Below are 20,022 nucleotides of genomic sequence, written 5' to 3' on the forward strand. Positions count from 1 at the left end.
CAGCGTTACCAGGCAAGATCAAGTTAGCTAAAATGACACAGATCAATACTTATGGCACTATATTTCACATGTTTTGCAGTTATGTAAGCTTACCTGTCCAATAAGAAGAACGCCAATTCAGGGTCGGTCTTGATCCCCAAAACCGAACGAAGGTCCCTCCAGAATCAAATGCCCTGCCGATGTTCACTCTAGTTTTCGCTAGACCACGATCAAGTTTCCGCTTAGCCAGACTGGGTTCAGTAGATAAATGTTTTTTTTTTTTTTTGGCTTACTCTGAATTTGTGTAGGAGTCGGTGTTGTGCTGGGAGCCGGACGTTTGCTGGATTCAATCTCTAAGATAACGTTACCTAGTGTTGCAGAGTGTTTGTTGACATGGAAGAGAAGCTGTTACTGAGGCAAGGCTCTGGGGAGTGCACATAAATGTCTTTGGATTTTCCCGGCAAAACCGACCCGCTCCCTTCGCATGAAAATCAGTCTACAGGCTTTAATAGGCAACCTAGGAAGTCTGGGAAGGGATTTTTTTAAGTTGCGTTACAAACCGTTCACACATTGGCAAATATTACATGAGAATTGTTACATACTGCACCTTTAAAAGCCAAATTACAGTAACTACGCTACTGAAAATGGCTTAAAAATATTTTATTGTCCAGCCAAATGTAGATAATAAAACAGTCACACTCCATTGCCTTTGAAACTGAGCATAGTTAAGCCAAACCCATCTGTCACAGAACAGATCATAGTCTGAGAGACAAGAATTTGGTAATGTGTTTTGCTTTTGCAGGGCTGTATAGCATTTAGAGGAAAATTCAAGATTTCCATTTAATTTAGACTTTGGCCTCTCATTTATCCTGTTGAATCATGCACACAGTGACAGTTTGGTGTCTTTTAGCCATTAGATCACCCATACAAACTGGTCAATGGCCAACAGTAAGCTGTAAACAATCAAAATTGAAGAAAAACACACTCCCAATTGTGATGCTCTCAGCCAAGCTCCTAATGTTTTTAGCCAGACAACGTGATTGCAGAGCTTGCATCTGGATGCAGAAGTCTTTGAACCCCTTCTGTGCAGCTTCAACATGTGAAAGCCATACAGTACATTAAGCTGTTTCGACTAGGATGTTTCTGAAAAAAGCATGTGGACGATTATCTGGCAAGAGAAGAGGGTGGGGGGAGGAATGTCCCCAAAGGCTTGGCCTGCTATGCTGCTTGGTGACTGCGAATAGCATCAACGTCCACATGTGCAAACATTTAAGACGTATTTTCTCGTAATGAGGTCACTTTTTTCTTCTTGCTTTGAAAGAAAGGAAGCGATTCCTTTCCTCTGCCAAGGGCCCTTTTGCATGAAGCCTTTGGAATTCAGATTTAGATCTGCGGCCCCCCAAAATTTTCTTTATAACATCGTTTAAGAAAGAATTTGCGATAAAAAAAAAGAAGAAAACGTTTGAGCCAGTTCACAAGCTAACGCTGGGTTATCCCAAAATGAAAATTCTGTCATCATTTATTAACCCTCATGTCATTTAAAAAACCTTTCAAACTTTCTTTCTTGTATGGAACTCTAATTGTGCATTTTTGAAGAATGTCCTTTCTGCTCTTTTCCACATAATGGAAGTGAATGGTGACCATTGGCTGTCAAGCTTTTTAATGACTACAAACGTACCAGATATTGTCATAGCAGTGTTGGGTGTAATGTGATTATAAGTAATTATTTACTGTAAGTACTTTTTTTAGTAAAACAAAGTAGTGTAACGCATTACATTTTAAATTCTTGTAATCAGATTACAGTTTCTGACTTTCAGTTAAGATAATTACTTTTAAGTGCATTGTTTGGAATACACATTTCAAAAATAATGTTATTTATGTAAAATACATTTAATATATGAATTTATATGAATTTATATGTTCATGTACGCACATATGTTTGCATTTCTGTGACAGCTGTAGGGTGTGCAACAACGAACAAGAAGGAAATATAGACATTTTTACTTCGCTGAGCAGAAAAACAAAAACATTGCTGTGAAAAGTGCCTTAAAATGTAACTTAAAAGTGGCCTGATGCCATTTTTTTGAGAGTGAGTACGAGTATCGATACTTCCTTGAATTCCATATAAAATGTTTGTTTTAATTGTAATATCAGAATGGTTTCTAAATATATTAATTCATTAAAACCTTTATCAAATGACAATAGAACAATTTATTTTCAACATAATATTGTATTATTATGTTCCCAGTATTCACTTTGCAAAATTACAGCAAAATGTGTAATGAAGCTCGTAATTTTGTTTTGCAGAAATGTTGCCACGGTAACTTAATATTCATGAGATCAGGCTGTGCTTTTCTGGTCATTTTGGAGCTAGACAGATAGGACATTCCTTAGAATCTAACCTTTTCTATTTGACAGAAGAAGAAAAAGACATACGGGTTTGGAGTGACATGGGATTGAGTAAATATTGAAAGAATTTTCATTTTGGGTTTAATTATTCCTTTGAGATACTGTCGACCTCAAAACCACAGCAATCTGCCATCCTGTTTTTCTCAAAGCACAAAGCTGTTTGAAGAAGAACGTGGCCAGAGTTCTTGCTTTGGCCGCTGGTTTCCTGTCTGGAAACTGCTTCTGCTCTTTTCCTGTTTGCTTGTTTGGGCTTGTTTCTTCACCTGTTGTTTGTCTCCTGCTGTATGTGTTGTTTTTAGAGTCATACAAGCGCAGATACAGCCATTCTTGTCCGGCCTCATCAGGCAGGCACGGACAACTTCCTTACGGCAGGTGTGGGGAATGTCAGGCCTTAGGGCCGTATAAGGCCCGCGAGGCCATTTGAGAAATAATTTGAAAAGCAAAAAAATGACCTTGATTCAATTAACTGTGAAAAATTTAGATAATGATTAAAAATAATTTTAAATGATAACAATGCAAAATATTGTTTAATAGACAGACCTTTTAGTGTTTCTTTCTTGGTGCGTGAGCATGTAACGGAATGCGTACGTTAATTTCAACCAACATTCAGAAATTGCAAGGAATTGTATTGCCCGCGAGTAATTTCGTAAATACTCCAAAAAAGGTTCCCCACCCCTGCCTTACAGGGCGAATCTCACAAAACATGTCCACATCACATTTCAAGTTAATTTTAGGATCATTACGATTTTGTGCATTGTGATACTTTTTGCATTGTGACAATTAAGCATATTTGCCCTCCAATCCCCTCTCAGAACCATAATGCGACCGAGCCGGATATTTATGATTTTTTATATTTTATATAATTCTAACTAGACCATCATTACTGCTATACATTATTATTTTTTATTACAAGAAAAAAAAAAAAAAGAAATTGTTCTTTTTTTTTTTTTTAAACAAACAGATTTAAACTTTTTGTTATATGAAGGTCACATTAAAACTATACTGGATTTTTTTTTCAGGTCTTTATCATTTATTTTTGTTACTTTTAAAAAACTTTTAAGTATAGATTTTACTTTTAATATTAAACTATGAAAATCCATTATAAAAATACGAATCATTACATGTTTACAACTATACAACTAACTATAATAATCTAAACAAGGGGTGAAATAAACATTTCAGTGTTTATTGTGTGAAAATTATTTCTATCAATTTTTCAGGTTTTAGTGGCGTCATTTACACCACATCAATCAATGTTGCCCCCATTTTTATTTTTCCAAATTTTGAGCATTTGTTGAACAATTTACAAAAGTGTCAGTGAACAGCATACTTGAGATAAAATATGAGACAAGTGATGTTTAAAAACAAAGAAAATGTAAATATCACTTGTGAGCATAATATTTTATTGAGCGTCATTTCCAATCAAGCTGTGCAAAATTAAATTCCAATCAAATTATGCAAAATAATATTATTTAACTGTGTGTTTTTAGGATATATAAAATGTTAGCTATCACCCATATATACTGCACCCATAGATATTGCATTATAATAAAGAACTGGGAGTGTAAATGTGCTTAATTGTTATGAAAATAACAACACAGTGCATAATATATTAATGATATTAATTTATATAAACCGAAATAATGTGTCTTTGCCCATCATTAATGAGACTGAATGTAATATTTCCCTACTTTGACGTCTGCACCGTATCTCTAATGTTTGCTGTCACTCACGAAAGCCCTCAGCCCTTGCTTGTGTTGACTTTTATTTGTGTCTGGATTTTCTTTGGACAGAACAGTGTGGTACACACGTACCAGGATTTTATTGTGAGTAGATAACTGCTTTGAGCCTTTACATCCTCTGACTGGACAGGGAGGGGCGACCGCTTTTCCATTCTGGCTGACTAAGAAAAGACCATAGTGGCTATTGTCTCTGCCGCGGTCTGCCTCACTAATCAAGCCTATTGCTGTTTGTCAGTGAGGGAAACTGTGGATTTTTAACTCTTCCTCTGTCTTATTCTTGTCCTTGTGTCTGTGGCCATTTCAAACAAAACCTTAGGTTAATGTTTTCTAAGGCAAGCATCACTATTAGCTTCTAATGTTCATACTTGAAGGGAGAGTTAGGCAGAATGTTGGGGGGACTGACAGCCTCAGTCACCATTCATTTTACTTTATATGGAGAAAAAGATGCAATGAAAGTAGGGACCGGAGCCATATGGGGATGAGAATGTCTTAGTAGTGCATATAGCACCCACAACACCCTAGCATCATGGCAGCAAGTTTTGTAGGAGCAAGCACCACTACATAAACTTCTTCAGAAAATGAAAAAATAAAATTATAATGCGGAGCCTGTCACAAAATAAGGTTACTTTGTGGCGAATATGTTTTGTTTCAATGTGTTGAACTGCAACAATAGGTTTGGAATTGTTTACTGAGGTCTGTCTTCAGCCTGTTGACATGGACAGGAAATCAGACGTTTCAGTCCAAAGGGAGAAAATCTGGACTCCATGTGATCACATAAAGAGATAGTTCTCCCAAAAATGAAAATTCTGTCATCATTGTCAACCCTTGTGTGGTTACAAACCTGTATGACTTTCTTTCTTACATGGAAAACAAAAATACACCATTAAGTTAATGGTGACTGAGTCTAACATTCTGCCTAACATTCTTTGAGTTCCATGCAAGACATGCCAATCATGTGGATTTGGAACAACAAGAGGGTGAGAAAATAATGACAGAATTTTCACTTTTGGGTGAACTATCCCTTTAATAAGTTGTTAATCTGTCAGCGGGAGACGTTGGGACTCCCTGCTGAGTTAATGTCTTAAAAAAAAAATCTTATTTTTTCTGTAATCTGTCATGGGGCGGGCTCTTGTGTTCTTGTCAAGTGACCAATGAGCTTCTTCTTTAACTGAAGAACTGATAAGATGTCAAGCTGATCTGAAAGCTTTCATCTGTGATCGCACTCCACTGCAACACATCATCACAAAAGCTGACTGTAATCCAAAGTGATTCTGTCACCAAGCGTTTTTCCTGCCTTTTTTCCTACTCTAAAATGACATTAAAAAGTGGAGCCACTACAGTCTGTTTATGTTGAACATAATTTCTTACTCTTACTGAAAGCTGCATATGGACATATGAGTTCTTCGGCAAGCCTCGAGGGAATTAATACACAATCATGCACTTTCTCAAGGTAAAGTTACTCCATGAATCACATCCTACAGGTGTTTTCACACCTGGCTCGTTTGCAGCATTTGTTTCGGAACCTGGTGTGTTTTCTCCCTTGGTTCGGTTCATATAGGCTTGTATGAACACGGCAAACACACTCGGATCCGCACCAAAACAGTCGGTCCGAGACCACATGGACAGAGAATAAATCTGTAGGTCAGCTCATCACTGTAATCCATCATCAAAACACGGATATAGCCTTTTAGCCACTATATAAGTTGATCTTCACAATCGCTTCTCTCTTTTGGATACTCTTTTGGATACTCTTGTACTTTGGATACAAAAACTCTTTTTGTGTGTTTGTTTGTGTAAAAGTGTGCAGGCACGAGAGAGAGAGAGAGAGAGAGAGAGAGAGAGAGAGAGAGAGAGAGAGAGAGAGAGAGAGATATTTCCTTGTGAAAGTGAACTAAACCATGAAGAAAATGCAACATTGTAACTATTTTAGCCCCAATTTCAGAACAAATCAAGCAAGCTACAGGTCTGAAAACACCCTAAATCACTCTATTACAATTGTTTGTGCTCACATGGAACTCCTGTTGTTATTTCAGCGAGCTCAATGTGATGTGAAACCAAAGAGAGAGAGAGAGATGCAGTGAGTTGGTATGTTTGTCACCCCTCCACCATTTTGTATCTGCAAGTGTGTCATACCTCCGACTGTACAGAGCGAGATCTCATGAAAAAGTCTGCATGTGTGACACCCTCAGCCAAAATCGAGTTGTTTGGAGTCTGCTAGTGTGACGCTGGCTTTAAACAAATATAGGTTCATTACAAGTTAAAAAAAGCAAAAATCAAGGTTGCAGTGAGGCACTTACAACGGAAGTGAATGGGGACAACTTTTTGAGGGTTTAAAGGCAGAAATGTGAAGCTTTCAATTTATAAAGCACATTCATTCTTTTGTTAAAACTTATGTACTATTTGAGCTGTAAAGTTGTTTAAAGCATAATTTTTATGGTCGGTTTAGGGTTTTAGGGTTTACAGCGCTATGTCGTCATGGCAACAATGTTGTAAAATTGGCTATAACTTTACACAGAAAAAGTGAGTGATTTTTATCACACTGAAATAATGTTAAGACATTGTTCTTGTGGGCATACTTTTGAAACAATATATTAATGTTTACGGATTGACCCCATTCACTTCCATTGTAAGTGCCTCACCATAACCTGAATTTTTGCTTTTTTTAAAGAAAAGGAGGGATAAGTTGAAATTATTATTATTTTTTTTCTTTTTGTGGTAACTGACATTATGCCACATACGCTGACGATTGAGCTTAATTTGTATTGAACCCAGAAAATTATTTTAAAGGAGTAATATAATATGATTCATATAATAGATTTTAATTGTTACATTTTTTTTTCACAAAGGCCTCTTACAATGTAAATAAAGTGTTTGTTCCAAAAAGTTATAATTTTGTATTTTATAACTATTTCCACCTTCTGTCTCAAAAAACATAATGGGCAAACAGGCTTTATTTAACTTGCCTAAAAATGATGATAAAATGCCCCAACGTTTTTGTTCTGCCAAGGTGTTTGGTGATATTTTTGTTCGTGCACATCCTTGAAATCCTTGACCTTGGAGAACTCGGCAAGTCGAAGAGCGTTAACTTTAATTTGTTAAAAATAATTTTGGCTGTGGTTTGGACATGACGTTCTTTATTTATTTATTTTGTTATTTCATAATCATAGGCGTGTTCACTTAGTTTGTTTTAGTTCGTCCAGGAGAAAAAATTTCAGCTTCTCCCATAGTCTAGGCTTAAGCGCCCACTTTGAAGTGAGATACAGCACTTGCTGCTGCTGGATTCAATATATTTTTTAACTGTCCCATCCTTCAGTATCAACCTCTTTGCAACGCCTGTTTAACAGTGACTAATTTCTGATCACCCAATAGGTGCTTTTGACGTGTGAAGTTTTAATAAATGTCTTTGTGTCTCAAAAGATCAAGGAAAATTTGTTTCTTCATGATATGACCTTGAAACTAAAGCAAAACATAACTGCAACACGTTCTTTACTTATGGATGTGCTTTTCAGGTCAATCATTTTGAGTGAAGCAAATCAAGAAAGTAGATACAGTCTGCCACTGAATCTTCCTTTTCCTTGTTGCTCTCTCCCACACAGTCCCTAGAATGAATGATATCATGTTTGGGCTCAAGAAGAAACTAGCAACCAAACTGAATCTGTGAGCTTGCTCTCTATTTGCTATGATGTGTGTGTGTGTGTGTGTGTGTGTGTGTGTGTGTGTGTGTGCTCATGTACGGGTTCCACTCCCTCCCACCAAAGATCCGCTGTGTCTTCCAGCCCAAACCAGGGAATGATTATTAAAACAAAAATAATTGTTATAGAGACCAAACTCTGAGACCATCAAAGGGCTGCATTTGATTCGATTTGGGCTTTGCGAGAGACTCTGGGCTTTTGTGGATTTGACAGAACTTATTGGAGCCTAATTTAAACCGGCCCCAGTGTGTCTGCCTGCCTCCCTTTGTTTACATGGCTGAAATCTGAAACAAATGTGAACATGATACTCCCTGTCCTTTGCACAGCTTCATGCAGCCTCTCTTGCACAGTTAGAAGTGTGTGTGTGTGTGTGTTTACATGTAAATAATTTGTCTCTTTTTGATTGCAGTACTTGCTCATCAGTGTCTACAAAAATACTCTTCACAAGTGTCATGTATGACAGCTCATAATGCTTATTCTACATACAGGACCTATAACCAAGCTAAAACCACCCCTACTGATCTTTTTCTTTGTAAGGAAAAGTGTTTGAGAACCAAAATGTCATTCTAGAATTATAATATGGCAATATTGTATTCTAGAATGTAAATGTTTCTATATGCCATTCTAGAGAAAACCCATTTGTCATTCTAGAATTATAATATGGCAATATATTTATTCTAGAATTGTAATATGCTTATGTGCCATTCTAGAGTTCTATATCTACTTTCTTGATTTCTTGATGTTTCCTCTCTGAACATGCCACACAACTTCTTGTTCAGTCACTTGTCATAACTAGACTGGACTACTGTAACGCTCTCATTGCAGGCCTCCCTGCAAGTGCAGTTATATCCCTGCAAATGATCCAGAATGCAGCAGCACGTCTGGTCTTTAATGAACCAAAGAGAGCGCATGTTACACCACTCCTTGTCTCTCTCCACTGGCTGCCGGTTGGTGCATGAATCAAATTCAAGGCTCTTATGCTGGCATACAGAACAGTCACTGGGTCTGCTCCAGCATACCTAAAATCATTTCTGCAGAGCTATGTTCCCACCAGAAGCCTGCGGTCAGCTAAGGAATGTCCCCTTGTTGTACCAACACAAATAGGCACCAAAACACTTTCCCGGACTTTCGGTTTCATCGTACCACGTTAGTGGTATGAACTTCCCAACTCCATCCGTGAAGCCGACTCAATTTCTGTCTTCAGAAAATGGCTAAAAACACATATTTTCCATGAACACTTAACCAGTCACTAAAAAAATACAAAATAATTCTTGTTGCACTTTAATATCTGTCTTGAATACTACTATTCTGATGCTAGTGAATCTATGTAATACAGCACTTTTCATACCACTGTCTACTTAAGACAGTTCGCTTATAATGTATTCCTTATAATGTATTTTAAGTGGATAAAAGCATCTGCCAAATGAATGAATGTAGAGAGAACCAATATGTCGTTCTAAAATTATAATATGCCAGTATGTCTTTCTAGAGAAAAAGAAAATGGTCAATATGCTAATATATTTTTTTTTGAATTAAAATATGGCAATTTGTCATTCTAGAGAGAACCAATATGTTATTCTAGAATTATATGTCAGTGTGTCATTCTAAAGAGAACCAATATGTCATTCTAGAATTATAATATGTCAATATGTCATTCTATATTGAACCAATATGTCATTTTAATATGCAAGTATGTCATTCTAGAATTATAATGTCAGTATGTACAGTAATTCTAGAGAGAACCAATTTGTCATAATAGGATATTAGTACATAGCTCTCTGGAATACTTGATTCTAATCCAGCGGTCAGATATTGCTCTGTAACAACCGCACATCTGGGGATTAACACGCATTAGACCGCTCATCTGGGTTCAGCGAGCCATCTCTCATGCTTCTCGGATCAATGTGCGATCTCTACAAGTAATAATTTCAACTCAAATCAATGTTTCATGTGCATTTATTAATTTATTAGGCAAATAGTCGTGTAATAGGCTGAATAAAGAGCAGTCAGACAGCTGTTTTTACAAATTAAACACAAACAGAACACAGACGCAGCTTGATTCCAGCTGTTCCGTTATTTCTTTCTTCTCACATAATTACATAATTGTAGTGCAAATCAATGTTTCATGTCCATTTATTTATTATTTGGCAAGTAGTCTTGTGATTGGCTGAACATTGAGAAGTCAGATGGTAATTTTTACAAATGAAACATCAACAGAACTCTGACGCAAACTAGAGGTTGATTTCAGCTGTTCAGTGGTTACATTCTTCTCAAATTACATACTTTCAGTGCAAATCAATATTTTATGTCCATGTATTTATTTATTTGGTTAGGAGCCGTGTAAAAAGCTGGATAATGTACAGTCAGCCGGTTGTATCGCAAAATAAACACCCTGTCGTGGTTTATTGTGTGATAACAACCGGCTGACTGTACATTATCCCTTACATAATTGTGGAGGCGAGGACGTGGTCGTTCGTCTGGGGAGAGAGGAAGTGGTAAGGGTTTTCACCTGAGATGAATTGCTGGTAATTGCTGTTTCTTTGTTCACAGTGAGAGACCAGGGAAATAAAAGGGGCCAGACCTCAGAGTGAGGGAGAGAGAGCCCAGCTGAAGCTTCGAGTGTGTTGGCAGCTGCCAGTCCCAATATGTAGAGCATTTAAGTGTTTATATGAAGCTTTACCATTACGCAATAAAGCGGATGTGTTTGTGTGAAGAATAAACTTACCTTTGAGTTGGATTCGCCGTCTCCTGCTTCCTCATATCTCGAACCTGTTACAATAATATGCCAGTATGTCATTTTAAAGAGAATCAATGTGTCATTCTAGAATTTTAATATCAATATGTAATTCTAGAGAGAACCAATATGTCATTCTAGAATTATAATATGTTAATATGTCATTATAAAATTATAATATGCCAATACGTAATTCTAGAGAGAACAAGTATGTCATTTGATGATTATAGTATGCCAATATATCATTCTAGATGTATAATATTTCAATATGTAATTCTAGAGAAAACCAATATGTCATTGTAGAATTTGAATATGCCAATGTGTCTTTCTAAAAAAGAACCAATATGTCATTCTAGATTTATAATACGCCAATATGTCATTCTAGAATTTTAATATACTAAACTCAGCAAAAAAAGAAACGTCCTCTCACTTTCAACTGCTTTTATTTTCAGCAAACTTAACATGTGTAAATATGAACATAAAAAGATTCAACAACTAAGACATAAACTGAACAAATTTCACAGACGTGTGACTAACAGAAATGGAATAATGTGTCCCTGAACAAAGGGGGGGGTCCAAATCAAAAGTAACAGTCAGTATCTAGTGTGGCCACCAGCTGCATTAAGTACTGCAGTGCATCTCCTCCTCATGCACTGCACCAGATTTGCCAGTTCTTGCTGTGAGATGTTACCCCACTCTTCCACCAAGGCACTTGCAAGTTCCCGGACATTTCTGGGGGGAATGGCCCTAGCGCTCACCCTCCGATCCAACAGGTCCCAGACGTGCTCAATGGGATTGAGATCCGGGCTCTTCGCTGGCCATGGCAGAACACTGACATTCCTTTCTTGCAGGAAATCACGCACAGAACGAGCAGTATGGCTGGTGGCACTGTCATGTTGGAGGGTCATGACAGGATGAGCCTGCAGGAAGGGTACCACATTAGGGAGGAGGATGTCTTCCCTGTAACGCACAGCGTTTGATTGCCTGCAATGACAACAAGCTCAGTCCGATGATGCTGTGACACACCACACCAGACCATGACGGACCCTCCACCTCCAAATCGATCCCGCTCCAGAGTACAGGCCTCGGTGTAATGCTCATTCTTCGACGATAAACGTGAGTCCGACCATCACCCCTGGTGACACAAAACCGCGACTCGTTGGTGAAGAGCACTTTTTGCCAGTCCTGTCTGGTCCAGCGAAGGTGGGTTTGTGCCCATAGGTGACGTTGTTGCCGGTGATGTCTGGTAAGGACCTGCCTTACAACAGGCTTACAAGCCCTCAGTCCGGCCTCTCTCAGCCTACTGAGGACAGTCTGAGCACTGATGGAGGGATTGTGCATTCCTGGTGTAACTCGGGCAGTTGTTGTTGCCATCCTGTACCTGTCCCGCAGGTGTGATATTCGGATGTACCGACCCTGTGTAGGTGACACGTGGTCTGCCACTGTGAGGACGATCAGCTGTACTTCCTGTCTCCCTGTAGCGCTGTCTTAGGCGTCTCACAGTACGGACATTGCAATTTATTGCCCTGGCCACATCTGCAGTCCTCATGCCTCCATGCAGCATGCCTAAGGCACGTTCACGCAGATGAGCAGGGACCCTGAGCATCTTTCTTTTGGTGTTTTTCAGAATCAGTAGAAAGGTCTCTTTAGTGTTCTAAGTTTTTATAACCGTGGCCTTAATTGCCTACCGTCTGTAAGCTGTTAGTGTCTTAATGACCGTTCCACAGGTGCATGTTCATTAATTGTTTATAGTTCATTGAACAAGCATGGAAAACATTGTTTAAATCCTTTACAATAAAGAACTGTAAAGTTATTTGGATTTTTACAAAATTATCTTTAAAATACAGTGTCCTGAAAAGGGGACATTTCTTTTTTTGCTGAGTTTAATTTATTATACTAGAAAGAACCAATATGTAATTCTAGAATCATATGTCAACATGTAATTCTTGAGAGAACAAATATATCATTCTAAAATTGTAATATGCCAATATGTCATTCTAGAATTTTCTATTCCCTATTAAAGAATTGCACAAAATCTGTCAAGAACATATCCAGTTCATATTTCACCCAAAATCAAAAGAAATAAATAAGAAATTATATTTTGCTTTAAGAAAATGAAGCCTATTTCTATACTCATAACCGTAAAGCAAAAACTCTAATTGTCCTTACAGTAATGTGAAGAAAAAAAGAACAACAACCAACCAAAAAAACAAAACAAAAAAACTGTGATATATTATTCAAATTGAAAAGTATTTGTGCATTATGGTAGTATCTTTTATACTGCCTTTATTTTTTGCTGGTTTTAATTAGCACATTGTCTTACAGTAATTGATTTTACTGTTAAACAGCAATTGAATGGCATTATATTAAAAGCTTTCCCTTCGCTGTAGCTCATAAAGTAATAATTCCCCCAAAAATGAAAATTCTGTCATAATTTAATTACCCTAATGTTGTTTCAAAACATATGACTTTCTTTCTTATGCAGAATACAATAGAAAATAATTAAATGACCATTGCGTTGGCTACATTTTAAGTAATAAAAGTACAAATAGACTCACTTTGACATTTAATGAAGAGCCCAAAATTGTCACTAAACTAGTCAATGCAACTTCAAGTCTTGTCAGTCTAACCAAGTATTCTTAAGTCACACAATAATTTTGTATGATGAACAAATAATAATTGAATCCATAACATTTGGTTACGAGATATGTCCATTTCTTATCTATAGCAGTAATAAGATTTTCAGTGAATAGTCCCTTAAAATTTGGTCTGCTTCTCACACAAGCTATTATATGGCTTCCGCAGACTTGGAATATAGAGCACAAGTTGTATTGAGTACTTTTAATCTTGTTTTTTTTATGTATTACCTTTTTGAGCTTGATAGGCATGCCACTATAAATTTCGATATTCCACAAAACATAAAATAAATAAATAAATAGCATACAAGTTTAGAATGACATGAGGGTGATCTCATAATGACAGAATCTTCATTTTGCATGAACTGTTCATCTAAATACTGTAAATGTGTGAGGAAGTGTTACTGCCCCTTCTGTCCAACAGGAAGTTCTCTGTGCTAGGCTTGGACAAGTTTACACCCCATGTGTTCCTGGTATGAAGACAGGCATGCTCATGCAGGATAGGCATTGTGTGACAGAAGATCATAAATCAATCTTCTCCTTCTCTATCTTTATTCTAAGCACGGAAACTGTGTCTCTTCCTCTGACGGTTCCTCTCTGCCAAGCCACATTTACATTTCCTTATTCTTTGTCCATCTGCCTTTGTTTTCTTTTTCACAAACTGCCTCCTCTCCACCCCCCCATCCCCCCCACCCCCCTTTTTTTTCTTTTTCTTCTTTCTTCTTTTTTCTTTTTCTTCTTTCTTCTTTTTTCTTTTTTCTTTTTTCTTCCAGGGGTCTTTTCTGTTTTTGTTCTGAAAATGACTTCCTTCCTTCCTTTACAAGCAGACCCCCCCAGAGGCCGGGGGGAGGTGTGTTTAAGTCTGGTATGTAATTACGGCCCCCTCTCTCCCTCTCATCTCAAACTTCATGGAGATCCAATGAGGTCCACATTGTTTCTTGTGATCATGAGAAACACACATTTCACAAAAGTCCAAAATTTTGGCTGGCAGCGTACTTGTGACACCAGAGCATCATAATGTTTACCATTTTCATTATATTCCATCAGTTTTAGATTTGATGCTAGATTCTGTGTTCTGGCATAGTTCCTCTGTCCATAACACATTCTGTTTTAAATTCTCTCTCTCTCTCTCTCTCTATGTACAGTGGTGGCCAAGAATATTGGCACCCTTGGTAAATATGAGCAAGGAAGGCTGTGAAAAATAAGTCTTTATTGTTTATCCTTTTGATCTTTTATTCAAAAAATGTACAAAAATATATCATCTAATGAATATCAAACAATTGCAAACATAAGTTTTATCAAAAAACAAATATTTTTGTCAAAAATATGTGTTGCACAATTATTGGCACCCCTAGAAATTCTTATGAGTAAAATATATCTGAAGTATATTCCCACTGATATTGAAAAAATGTGATTAAGAACATGAAATTGTTCAGCCATGACTTCCTGTTTCAGAGGGGGTATGCATATGAAGTAACACACAAGCCAAATTCCCTTAATCATCAATCACATTGGGTAAGACCAAAGAATAAAGTTATGATGTGCGGCAAAATGTTGTTGAGCTTCACAAAGTGGAAAATGGCTTTAAGAAAATAGTTAAAGAATTGAAAATGCCCATTTCCACCATCAGGGCAATAATTAAGAAGTTCCAATCAACTAGAGATGTTAAGAATCGACCTGGGAGAGGACGCGTGTCTATATTGTCTCCAAACACAGTGAGGAGGATGGTTCGAGTGGCCAAAAATTCTCCAAGGAAATTAGTTGGGTGTTGGGGTCAGAAAGTCTCCAAAACTACAATCAGATGTCACCTACATCACAACAATTTGTTTGGGAGGGTTTCAAGAAAAAAGCCTCTGTTCTCATCCAACAACAAACTCAAGCGTCTTCAGTTTGCCAGACACTACTGGAACTTCAAATGGGACCGGGTTCTATGGTCAGATAAAACAAAAATAGAGCTTTTTGGCAACAAACACCAGAGATGGGTTTGGTGCACACAGAGAGGTAGCAATATGGAAGTAACTCATGGCCACGGTTAAATATGGTGGTAGATCTTTAACGTTGTGGGGCTTTTTTTATGCCAAAGGTCCTGGACATCTTGTTCAGATACATGGCATCATGGACTCTATCAAATACCAACAGATAAAAAATCAAAACCTGGCTGCCTCTGCCAGAAAGCTTAAAATGGGCTGTGGTTGGATCTTCCAGAAGGACAATGATCCAAAACAAACATCAAAATCAACACAAAAATGGTTCACTGACCACAATATCAAGGTTCTGCCATGGCCATCCCAGTCTCCTGACCTGAACCCCATAGAAAAATTGTAGGGTGAACTGAAAAGGAGAGTCCACCATGTGGACCTCGGAATTTGAAGGATCTGGAGAGATTCTGTATGGAGGATTGGTCTCAGATCTCTTGCCATGTGTTCTCCAACCTCATTATGCATTATAGGAAAAGACTCAGAGCTGTTATCTTGACAAAGGGAGGTTGGACAAAGTATTGAATAAAAGGGTGCCAATAATTGTGCCACACATATGTGTTTTTTGATAAAACTTGTGTTGTGTTTGCAATTGTTTGATATACATTAGAGGATATATATTTGTGAATATTTTGAATGAAAGTTCAAAAGGATAAACAATAAAGACTTATTTTTCACAGCTGCCTTTGCTCATATTTACCAAGGGTGACAATATTTTTGGCCACCACTGTATGTATGTATGTATAAAACAGCTAACTTTTGCAGGAGTGTAAAACTGTCCTCATGCAGTGCGAAAAAGTCTGTTTTGAAAGTTTTGTGTTTGTCATGAGACAAGGCATGCAGACAGCAGAAAGGTGTCCTTGGGCAGGGTGTTCGGCCTCTGCTGTTGCTCAGGGGATCAGGGCAATATCTGTGTGGAATTCCATACAGTTCCCCTGTGATTGCCACATCAAAGACTGGAGTGCCTCAGCTGCAATAATGAGCTGCACTCCAGCCTCAACTCATTGCACAATGAACTGATGCACACACATTTACAATTGTTATTTCCCAAACTATTCCACAAATTCTACATCTGAGATTTAATCCTATGTGGGGTAGTACTTTCCCCCACAGAGTTTGGACTGATGAAATATAAAATCCGCTTGGCATTGGAGTAAAACATTTAATCTCACATGTCCAAAGAACAAAACAAACAAACAAACAAACAAAAAAACAGACAGGTCATATTTTACCAACAAATCAAGAGAAAGAAAGAACCATTAAGACTATTCAGACAATTTTTGTATATTTTTCATTGTTATCTGGTTTTTATAATATTCTTTCTTTCTTTCTTTTGCAGATGAAAATCCTCATGTGATAATAAATGTCCTCATATTTTCACATTATGATCATATTTCACATATATACAGTATATATATATATAAAATAGAAGTATTTACTGTATAGTAAAAATATGTTGGCATAATTAATCTGAAGTAATCTTTTATTATTATTGCTTTTATTTATTATTAAGCATAGAAACAATTGTGATTTTAAATATTGTTACTATATATATATATATATATATATATAAAGAGAGGACCCCTTTAGACCCTCATTACTGGATGTAAAGTTTTTAGATTATATCAGATATTCTGACATTTTAATGAAAAGGCATATTTTGTTAGGGTCATGTAGAGGTACCCCTGAGAAAACGTCTTGATATTCATGACTCAAACATTCATGATATTTGTAAAAAAAAAAAAAAAAAAAAAACTTGAAAATTTTGATTTTTGTTTTGTATTATTACAGTAATGATTAAGTTGTAAGTTGTAAATCATGTGTATTCATGGTGCAAGGAAAGTCTTTTTTTAATACCTTTTACTAGTTACACTACTTCCCATTTTTATAGTTATTTAATCAATTTGAATTAAACCATTAAAGCAGCAGACATTTTTATTACCTTGGATAACCTTATTTATCAGTATATATGTGCTGTATGTGTATATGTTTTGCATTAGAAAGTGGAGCCTATTTAGGGACCATTAAGATGTATTTTGCATCGTGACATTATATATATATATATATATAATTCAGTTCAGTTACAGTTACAATAGTCTAACAATTTTATATATCAGTACAACAAATACTACCATGATGCATAAATACTTTTCAAATACAGAATTAGAATAAGAGTTTTTTTATTATTATTATGATACCGAGAATTAGGGAGAAATTGGCTTAATTGCAGCGGAAATAATATCAAAATGCAACATTTGACCTGAACATGTTTTTGAAGTGTGTCTTGAGATTTTTCTAGTTAATTTAGTGTTTGAGTTAATACGTGTCCTTTAGCGCCACCCAGCGGTACACTTTTGTGATTGCGACAAACAAACACGGACAAAGATTTAATTCCACAAAACACTAATTTGACCAAAAGGAATTAACTATCAAATATTGACTGCAATAATAACAATTGCATAGTCATACAAAATAAAATTCTGTTTGTAATTGTTGCTATTGTCAACATATGAACTGTTTTCCCTTTGCTTTTATCTCTAATGTCTAAATATGTGGACATATATTTATGTCCCCCATTTGAAACCACATGTGATATTCTAAAAAACTGTTAGGGACAAAATGTCATGCTTAATCAGAGCAGAGTTTGCAGAATAATAAATAAAAAATAAAATAAAATAAAAAAACAGTGGCGCTGGTTAAACGAAACCACATTCATTTGGAATGAGTGCTGAAATGACACTGAGGCTGTTGTCATTTGAGGACTCATGGATAGCCATGTGTCTAATGTATAATTACAGTCTAAAGCTGCCCACGGGACACTGAAGAGTGACTGGAAATATGTCGTTTGACTGGTCCCATGGCAACAGTCGGGTCAAAGAGGACATTGTTTTGTTTTTGTTTAGGCTGTCTGAAGGAAAAAAAGAAGAGAAATACCAGGAGACATAGCATGTTATCACATGAAGGAAGACTCCTTTACACAAGTGTAATGAGCACTAACCTTTTGACTTTTCTAATGCACCCCTGTGGGGCTGTTTTTGAAATACTGTTGAAAGTTGCAAGGGTGTTTCTTTCCTTCTTAAAGCACCACACAAGTATTTGATTGTTTGTGAAATCCAGCAAAAATGTACATTTCCCCAAAACTTTCAGTAGAGTTAAGCTATTAAAGGGATAGTTCAACCCCCCAAATTATTAGTTTTTCTTCATAATTTGCTCGCCATCATGTTGTTCCAACTTCCAAACCTATTTGACTTTCCTTTTCCACTGAACTCAAAAGGGGTTTGTTGAAGGGGCCTGGGTAGTTCAGCGAGTAAAGACGCTGACTACCACTCCTGGAGTCGTGAGTTCGAATCCAGGGCGTGCTGAGTGACTCCAGCCAGGTCTCCTAAGCAACCAAATCGGCCCAGTTGTTAGGGAGGGTAGAGTCACATGGGTTAACCTCTTTGTGGTCGCTATAATGTGGTTCGCTCTCGGTGCGGCACATGGTGAGTTGTGCGTGGATGCCGCGAGGAATAGCGTGAAGTCTTCACATGCACTATGTCTCCATGATAACGCACTCAACAAGCCACGTGATAAGATGCATGGGTTGACGTTCTCAGACACGGAGGCAACTGAGATTCGTCCTCCGCCACCCGGATTGAGGCGAGTCACTACGTCACCACATGAGGACTTAGAGCGCATTGGGAATTGGGCACAAAATATGTGATGATCATTCAAGTCTATTGAGGGCAGTTCTAACTATTCAGTAATATTAATAAGTACTACTATTGATATTATTGCTTTGATATGTGCTCTTATTTGAGATATTTGAGACTTATTTCCACTGAAAACCCTAATATGTTGACTCAAGTAAACTCGTTTCCTCAATTTAATCGAGTACTGGTGTCTCCAATACTTGTGTAGTTAAGTTCATTTAACCTGGTGTTCACATAGCGGGAACTTAACTTTTTAAGTTAAGCTAAGTAGAAGTTGACTTAACTCAGATTTGATATTTAAATATTGTCATTTGCTTACTTTTTTAATTGAAATAACTCAAATTTAGGTCACACCACACACACAATAACACAGCTAAAAGAAAGAAGACTAACTGATTCTAGGTCAGTCATTAAATAAACTTAATTTTCCACAGAAGTGCATACAAACCTGCACTTCAGTTGCACATTTTGAGTTATTAAAACTTAACAAGTTTTAACAAGTTGTTACAAACCCCCATATTGTGATTGCAGCATTCTTACTTCTTGTATTAAACCAAATATTATGATCAGAAATTTCTCAATGTAAATATTTATGTGGTATATGTATGTATGCATGTTTCTAATATACCAAAAAATTAGAAGGATACAGAAATCTGATATATGGCCATACATATAAAATATATGTACATTTTCACATTCCACTAGTATTAGTGAAAATGTATGCTATATATACACACTATAAAAACAGCCATTTTTGCGGCATTCTAAAATATTGCATATACTGCAGTATGCAACTTTTTTTTATCCTATTAGTGAAAACCATATATAAACATGCATTTTATATACATGTTTTGCACATATTGCCACATATCAGGTTTCTGTAATGGAGATTTGTTGTAGTCTGTGATTCATAAAGTACAAATGCAAAAACGTTACAATTGTCTGCCCTAATGCAGTTTAAAATAATTTGTATTCTTGATGCTCCCAATATATATATATATATATATATATATATATATATATATATATATATATATATATTTATTTTTTTTTTTTTTTTTTTTTGGCTCATAACAAAGATGTCACCCTGACCGCACTCAAATGTTTGTGACAATTACAAGGTGCTGCTCTCAGGCGTGGAGGAGAGCTCAAATTCAGTGAG

At 36.7% G+C, this 20,022-nt stretch overlaps 1 protein-coding gene across 2 annotated transcripts in view; it reads left to right on the forward strand.

Annotated features, from left to right (window-relative positions):
• Positions 1 to 10,605, forward strand: part of LOC127413937 (sprouty-related, EVH1 domain-containing protein 2) — a 63,286-nt gene extending 52,681 nt beyond the window's left edge. For both annotated transcript variants that reach the window (XR_007892712.1, XM_051651518.1), the window contains exon 7: positions 10,373 to 10,605. Coding sequence is in view for 1 of the 2 variants with exons in the window: in XM_051651518.1 (XP_051507478.1) it covers positions 10,373 to 10,413 (41 nt within the window). In the remaining variant the exon portion in view is untranslated. The remainder of the gene's footprint in view (positions 1 to 10,372) is intronic.
• Positions 10,606 to 20,022: the final 9,417 nt, after the last annotated feature.

Source organism: Myxocyprinus asiaticus, chromosome 23, assembly GCF_019703515.2.
Source record: "Myxocyprinus asiaticus isolate MX2 ecotype Aquarium Trade chromosome 23, UBuf_Myxa_2, whole genome shotgun sequence".
NCBI classification, from domain to species: domain Eukaryota; kingdom Metazoa; phylum Chordata; class Actinopteri; order Cypriniformes; family Catostomidae; genus Myxocyprinus; species Myxocyprinus asiaticus.